Genomic DNA, 8428 nt, shown 5'->3' with positions numbered 1-8428 from the left:
CTTTTTAGCCTATCATCTTCCATTAACCACATGTTGATAATTACATTATCCTCGCGCGGGTCTCCGTCGATTAAGTTACACAAGATACACAAAATCCTTCGATTACTTCAATTATGTTACACCAGTTCGGCATCCCTCGAATCATTCTAATTATTAAACAGATTAGAATCACCGATCTTAACAAATTTTATTAATTTTAAACTTAATTATTCGGAGAGAGAAGTATCTTGTTGGCCGTTGTTAAATTCGTTAATTTCAATTACTCGTATAGTATCGTCTCAAGAAAACGCCATACCATTTCTTATTCGAATTTAGAATTCAATGATCACTTAATGGTAATTTAAAGAATTTCCTGTTCAGTTCTATTTTGTGTCACAAAATCTAATTCCATCACGTATCACGGGTAAAAAAATAATTTAAAAATCAATTTTACGATGTTGAAAAAAATATTGAAAAAAAAAAAGAATTGAACGAAAGAAAAGAATACAAATAAAAATTCAAAATTGTAATAATTTTAAAACAATTTAAAACAATTGTTTCAGAATGTAATTTTGTAAGTATTCTATGATGCAAAAATCTCATCGTATTAAATTTTTTTCAATGATATATCGTTATCCAAAACTTTGAAATTGATTGATCGTGTAACGGGGCACAGGGGTTTGGCAAGCAACGGAAGTGGAGGTCGGTGAAGATCGATATTCCGCGCGACAAGTTCGCAGTGCGACTTTTCAAGGTCAGGGACTCCGGAAGCCAAAAACCAGCCACGACACATTTTTCTTCGCCAGAACGTCGTTCACTTTATTGTTACATCACGTTGCAGGGGAAAACTTATCACGATCAATGATGGATATTCTATATTTTGTGTGAAAAAAAATTTATCGTTGAAAATTATTAAAATGGAAAAATAATGCAATTATCTTTTTTATCTTCTTCTTCTTCTTCTTCTTTTAGAATCGGAATGAATGCTGAAAATTATTTATTTAAAAAATTAATTGAGAGGCTTTTCACAATCCATGGAAATATTTTGGAAAAAATATATTTTTTTAAATAAACTTCGCTATTTTTTTTATTAAAATAAAAAAATTCAAAACCGATGCATGATTCTACGTTTATATCATTGAATTATTTTTTTAAATAATTTAATTCTAATTTTTAAATAAAATCATAGACGTTTCGTGAGTAAATTTGATGTTACTATTTATGATAGATTAGAGAAGAAGATTAATAATTCGATGGTTAAATTCACAGGAAGTTGAGGAATTAATAGTTTGAACATTTGATATTCAGTTATGATCTGCTTGAAGTAATTAGGCAATCAAAGGAAGTTGGATATGGGAATGTAATGAATAGTGAAGGATTTACATTGAATACACAGTTTCTATGAGATATATTGAATTATATAATACTGTAATTAATTTTATTAATATATAAATTAAGTAGTTATGAAGATTTTGTTAACAACCTGACATTGACGTTAATATTTATGCTAATAAGATTCATTTATTAAATCAATTTAAATATTACATTGTAAATATAGTCAAGAATCCATTGTGCTTCTTGAATATTTATTCACATGCCCATTTAATTCTATGAAATTGTAAATACGTTTTACATTGCAAATAACGTAATTTATTCTGAATTTTAACTCTTAAATTTTCATTTTCAAGAAAAAATTTTCAGAAAATATATATATATATATTTGTTCATAATTTAATCATTTTTAATTTTGCAGCATTATTTTTTTATATTTTGACAAGTACTCTTTTATAATCATATGTATTTTAGTATCATCAAAAAATAAAACTTCACAAAGATAACTTCACAATGATAAATTTTTAAAAATATTTTTAAAAAATTTTTAAATTCTTTTTATATCAAAAACCAGGCAATTTTATTTTTTTTTTTTAATTTTATTAATTAATCCTTTTTTTTGGATTCTTCTTTTTTCTTAAATATTCACGATAATATGAAAACTTCGTTTCTTTTAAAAAATGTTCTCACCCTTATGAATAGTTTTCTTTTCAAAACATGGAAATTACTTCTTCACCAGCGTCACCTGTGAAGTTCCAAACTTTTCAAATTTTCGACTTGGCAAACTTTTCTCGTAAATAAAAATGTCACAAAACTTTTAAATATGAAATTTTAGATCCCAAATAATATATAAAAAAATATCTTCGAAAATTTTCAAAGGAAATTAAGAGAAGAAAATACGAGAAGGCGCAGAATGACAAATAGCCATCAAATATTCATTTATTTCTGATAACAACTATGTACACACATATACATATATATAGGCGTATTTAACATGTACGTAAATGCAGAAAGTGGTCCGTACTCGAATATGCTTGAATAAAACTATCCGCATCGCTTTCCAACATTGAAATATATAAGTACTTTTCTCTTTCTAACATCAATTTCCATTTTACATGGTCAAATCTGACGAAACTTCATCGATAAAAATTCTTCAAGGATTTCTTGTCTATCATTTCTATCATACCATTTTAATTCTCGTAGCATTACAGGTAAGGATCGAAGAATTATAATTCTGATACTTGTGCTATGTTAATTTTAAAATATTTCTATGTTAGATCTTAGCCATTTATTAGGTCTTAAATTCACCTGGACACACACCTGAGAATTTAAATATTTTTTTTTTAATTTTTGTAGATCATCGAAGATCGAAGATCGAAATTTAGAAATTATTTTATAAAGTTATTTTTAGAAACTAGAATAGAAACTAGATAGATTCAGTTAAAAGTATTGAACAATATTATTTGTGTTGTATTGATATTCGATCAAATTAAAAATTTTAATGAATTATTATTGATATTTTTTTACCTGTCTATAAATTTTAAATCAATTAAGATCTAATAAATGATTAATAAGACTTAATATCGTGATTAGGCCATATTATTGGTTACATGAATTCATTCAGAGTTCTAAGGCCTCTCTTTGGCACACAATTTATTTCAAAAGGAAAGGAATTTTTTTTAATTATCATTCTAATTTTTTACATAGAAATTAAATATCTTTAATCTTTACCTTTTTCGTAAAGAATGAATAAAGATAAGTTTTCTCGAATATAATTAAGAAATATATATTTATTTAACCATTTCATGATCTAATTTTTTTTTTGTTTCTTTATATATATATATAATTATATTTTTATCTTTTAATGGATTTGATAGTTCCACTATTAAAGTATCAAGTATGTGAATGTATCTTATACGTAAAATCGAGCACGAAGGGATTAAAAAATAGCACCATGATCGTTTCGAATTGGTTTACGTCCGAAGATATTTGTGAATATTTTCGGATAAATCGTTCAAAATACAGTTCTCTGGATGATAGATTAAAAGACATTTGTAAAAATAATTTGTTTTCATATAGAAAGTACATTCATGGACGCTTATACACACAGTTCGTCCCATAGAATCCAAAGACTTTCATCTGTGACTCTTACTCCTATTTTTTTTCTTATTTATTTTTCTCGTTTTTCTCTTTTTTTTTTCGAATTTTGTAAATATAATACAAAAAGTGAGCATTTGCATTAAATAGAACTTTATTTCTCAATTGTTGCGCATTTGGCATAATCTTGTAATTTAACAAAATTAAAACGAAGAAATTACACAAAAGGAAGACATCAGTTCTATAAAAGAAAAAAAAAAACATGAATTTCTTCTGATATTCAATATGTAAATTTTAATAAAATTATATTCATATTAAATATACATAAAATATATATATATAATAATTTTTGAAATAAAATTTGCTCACTTTTCAAAATGTTTAATATATTCGAAATTCATTTCTATGAATGAACTCACATGCACGATACTGAGGCTGTGGGCGGAAATAGGAGTAAAAGTATCCAAAAGATTCTTTTTAAAAATTCGACAACATGATACGTAATTATTTTTCTCAAAGAATACCAATGTTTCCATCATGCGTTAAATGTTTCGACATTTGGTATCAAAAGAGAGAGATATATTCTCGATGAGTGCACTTAATCGTCAAATTCGTACATTTGGTAGGGTTTCCAGTCAAGTTTTTGAAGAGATCTAAAAGATAATATTTCAAAATTTTAATTATAAATCAGAAAGTCGAAGAGAAATAAGGATGTTGAATCATTTTCATTTACTTTTTCGCGGATTGTATGAATCCTGGAGGTCCACAGGTAAAAACACACGCGTCAGGGGAAGTTTCTGCGACTAATTCCTTTAATAAATCATCGGATATCGTGCCACGTCTACCCGTCCATGTGCTTTCGGCTTGCGAAAGGATATGTGTGACTTTTAATCTGAAACGTGTCATTATTTCATTCAAAAAATGAAATACAAAATTACGAGAAATAATAAATTAATAAATACCTACTTTTTATCTGCACTAGCCTTTTCTAACTCCGCCACGTAAAACATACTATCTTCATTTTTATTGAAGTTAAGTAAATTTATAGTCTTCCTGAAAAAATTTCAAAATAGAAAAAAGATTATTAAATCAAACAAAGTTGGTGAAAACTGTGATAAATTAACATTGGCGATCTATAATCCAACAAGTGGTCTATAAATCTAACAAACTACTTGCAATTTCGCAGAACATATCACGCTATGCCAGATTTAGTACAATTTCAAGAGATATAGGTTCGACCATGCCAAAAATCTTTCATGCACAAACTTTCATCGCCACATGATTCAAACAAATGAGCTGTACTAGATGATTCAATAAAATCTACTATCACGAATGCTTTCAATAAATATTACATATTTCATATCGCGTGATGATACTTCTTCATCAAAAAATTTCTATTCGACAAATTTTTCTCATAATTCTATACTTTCGATAAATACATATTTTGGCATGCAAGATATCCATTTTTATCCGGTACACCTTGTATAACAAACTCTATAAATATCGAATAATGATTCGAAGGAGATACTGACACGCTGCGTCTGGCCAAAGCTCGTTGAATGATGCCAAGCATCGCTGTCAAACCGGTGCCACCCGCGAGCATGTGAATGACAGAATAACGATCGAAGGATTCTATTACAAAGGCACCTAAAGCATTGCTCAAGAGGAAGGTTTGGCCAATCTGAAGAGCGGTTATGGACGGACTGAGAGCACCTTGGGGATATCTTTTGATCATTAAACACAGACAATCGGATTTGTAATTCGGCGCTATGTCGTCAGGGTGAAGGCACGGTGAGACAGGCGTGTACGATCGTGATACTTCCATCCCTGAAATAAAAATATTTAGTAATTTTATCCATGGAATGAAAAGTTTAAATATAAAAAAGTTAAATATAAAAAATTTAATATGATAGAAACAAAGTGAAAATATTGAAATTTATTTTGATTTCAAGTTAATTATTAACCTTCTTAATTGATATTCAAAGAATAAATAAATTTTCAATCAAGTTCTTATAAAATTAAAAGTACGTCTTATGATAATATACAAACTATTAGAATATGCAAATTTGAAATTTAATAATATTCTTAGTAAACACTTATTTAATATGCATTATTTTTCTGAAGTTTATTCGTTGATTATTATATAATCAACGAATCAATGAATTATGAATCACAATTAAGAAATCTTTGATGACAGAGAAAAGCTAATGGAAGGAACAAATATGTACCCATGACGTTCATCTTGGCTTCTACGTGTCTGCCAATGGGCACCATTTGCAAAAAGTTTTTCGCTCGAACGACCAATAGGTGAACTAATTTGGAAAGAGGTTTATTCGTAACAACTTCGTATTCTTTGTAAATTCGATTATTCGTATTTGTCTCCCTGGATATCGTTTGACTACCTTGAGATTTCCATATCTCTTTCTTCTGTTTCGTAAATGTAAAATCGACCTACAAAGGAAAGAAGTAAAATTGAATTATTTATTTTAAATGTTAAGTTCTTATTTAACAAAATGGAATTGAAAAATACATCACCTCCATCGTGTCGAAATTTTTGGTGCACATCGGCGGCCATTTTATTTCCGCTGTCAGTTCCAGCTGATGCGTTATTATGTCCTTCTCGAAAAATAATTTGAATATCAACTTCGAGTCGCTTATCCTACTTAATTGATAGCTCACACCAGGATAATCTCGAACAGTTTGGTAAAATAACGTGATCGTGTTGGATGTCTGCCTCCAATCCATTTTTATATTCGACAAATCACCGTCTGACACGTTTTCTTGACTGGTACTATGAGCTAAAAATTTATATCTTTTAGTTTTCAAAATATCTTTGAATTCTTTTTTTTCTTTTTTTTTTATAATATCAGTATTAATATTTTATTATTTTTCTACACATAAATTCCAACAAGACAAAAATTCAAATTACTAAATTTAAATAGAAACAGAAAATCTTTTCTCTTTTTCTATTCTTTTCAAATTTCAACTTTCTTGATCTTTTAATTCTTCAGTACATATTACTCAATCTTTAAAAAAAAGAAATTTCTGAATTTTTAAATCTATTCAGTAAATCACAACATTGCATCTGAAAATTCATATCTCTCAACATTAGATCTCAATATATGTCATAAAATCATTTTAAAGATTTACGAATATCTATTTTTTTTTTCCTCCATTAATTTTATACATAACCAATCACAAACATTACATTCGATATTAAACTTATATTTTTCAATATTTCCAAATGATATTCAATCACTTAAAAGCCGAATATTCATTTTTTCCTTCCATTAATTACTTATAAATATTACATTCGATAACTCGTATCTGTCAACATTCACATTCATTCAACATAAAAATGGCATAAAACATAAAAATAGAATGTTAAATAGTATTATCTCTGAATAACAATCAAGCAATCAATGATAATGCAACTCGTGATTTCTACATAAACTTTGTAACTCCAAATCGTAAATCGTGAAACTAATATTCATAATAATTCATTTTCGTTGAACATTTCAGATTCTTTTTCAAATTTGCAACATTCATCACAACTAAACTATCATTATTTCTTCAATCAACATCATCAACATACATGCATTCATTTATATATTCTAACGAATTCAATAAAGTTCACGAATCTTTATCGACCTTTTTTTGCTACATCTATTTCCTATATATAAAATCATTTTAAAAGCCGACAATTCCTTTTCTCTCTCTCTCTCTCTCTCTCTTTCTCTCTTTTCTCGTATTGATACAATACACCATAGAAAGAATGGTCCTCCGTCTTTCTCCGGACATTCTCGTTTATCGCAACGAATGACACAATGAGTAGGTGGTCCTCTTTCTCTACTCACTCGTGCAACTTGTCGTTATCAGGTTCTGCGCCGTCGATGAACAATTGGTGGTGGCCGAGACAGGGTTTTCCATCGAGGACGAGGAGGAACCGGTCATCGAGCCACGGCTCAGCCTTCCCACCACGCATTTCTGAAGGATGCTCTGATAGTTGACCCAAGCGTGCACCTGCAACGGACGATCTATGGGTACGTAAAAATAATGGTCGATCGAACGAGAGATTGTGATCGTTGATCGTTAATGGATTGGATATTGATTGGACTCACGCTTTCGAACAGTTTGGTCGCGTCTTTGCCGACCCCTCTCATCAATTCGCTTATACCTCCTGGATGGAAATCCATGTAACGTGTCACGTTGAACACGATTCCTGAAAGTTGAAACGTAATTATTAATTATTACGTTATGTCATTCTTAAGTATTTTTGAAAGTATTTTTACAATATTTTATAAATTGTAGCATTTTCTAATAGTTTGAGAAAAAATTGGTAAATTTCAAAATTTAGGAGGAGAACATAGGAAAACAAATTGCTGTGTTCAAAATGTGAAAAAAGTGTTTTTTTTTTTTTCAACGGACAAATGTAAAGATCATTATTTTCTTAAATGGAAAGAGATTGATTGATTTCGAAATTCGTTTCGAATAAATTGAATTTAACACTATTGCGTGTTATAAATTTGTAAAAAAATTCTTTTTATCAATAAAAAACAAAAAAGTCAACTTGATTTTTTTTTTTTAATGGCTAATAATAACTGATTTTAATATGATCTTGAGACTTGTTCGAATTCATTATTTAAATATTTATTCCTTTTTTCATTATCAATTCATTATACAACATATAATTCGTATTTAATTTATTTCTTATCTTTCCTTTTTTCACATAGTTATTGCTCTTTTTAATATTCAGCGTAATGATTGAAGTATTTCCTCATATTTTTCTGAGTCATCGTTGATTTCGTATGTCGGGTCACGCGCGATCGCAAAATTACGTCGGCGAATTTCATACGTAGGAATTAAAATAGGCAGGCGGCGCAGGGATCGTGATAGGAATAAAAATAAATATTGAACGATTCAACGTTGGGAACAATGGACGGGGGAAAGTAAATTTTAATCAAACTAAAAGCGGACGTTCAACGATTGCCCTATATTGTTCCCTTCTCTCTCCTGGTTG

General features: G+C 28.8%; 1 protein-coding gene across 11 annotated transcripts in view; it reads right to left on the bottom strand.

Annotated features, from left to right (window-relative positions):
• Positions 1-2675: 2675 nt before the first annotated feature.
• Positions 2676-8428, bottom strand: part of LOC102673856 (cytochrome b5 reductase 4) — a 21572-nt gene continuing 15819 nt past the window's right edge. For 10 of the 11 annotated variants that reach the window (XR_421852.2, XR_004150574.1, XR_004150573.1 and 7 more), the window contains 9 exons: positions 7530-7630; positions 7266-7431; positions 5944-6206; positions 5637-5859; positions 4941-5235; positions 4375-4461; positions 4142-4300; positions 3828-4061; positions 2676-3649 (listed from right to left, as the gene is read on the bottom strand). Coding sequence is in view for 1 of the 11 variants with exons in the window: in XM_006616237.2 (XP_006616300.1) it covers positions 4007-4061; positions 4142-4300; positions 4375-4461; positions 4941-5235; positions 5637-5859; positions 5944-6206; positions 7266-7431; positions 7530-7630 (1349 nt within the window). In the remaining 10 variants the exon portion in view is untranslated. Of the gene's footprint in view, positions 3650-3816; positions 4062-4141; positions 4301-4374; positions 4462-4940; positions 5236-5636; positions 5860-5943; positions 6207-7265; positions 7432-7529; positions 7631-8428 lie in introns of those variants that run through there. The other variant, XM_006616237.2, reaches the window with a different exon arrangement.

This window comes from Apis dorsata, unplaced genomic scaffold (assembly GCF_000469605.1).
Source record: "Apis dorsata unplaced genomic scaffold, Apis dorsata 1.3 scaffold_256, whole genome shotgun sequence".
NCBI lineage: Eukaryota > Metazoa > Arthropoda > Insecta > Hymenoptera > Apidae > Apis > Apis dorsata.
Note: the sequence above shows the minus strand (reverse complement) of the source record. Positions and strands in the feature narration are given on the sequence as shown.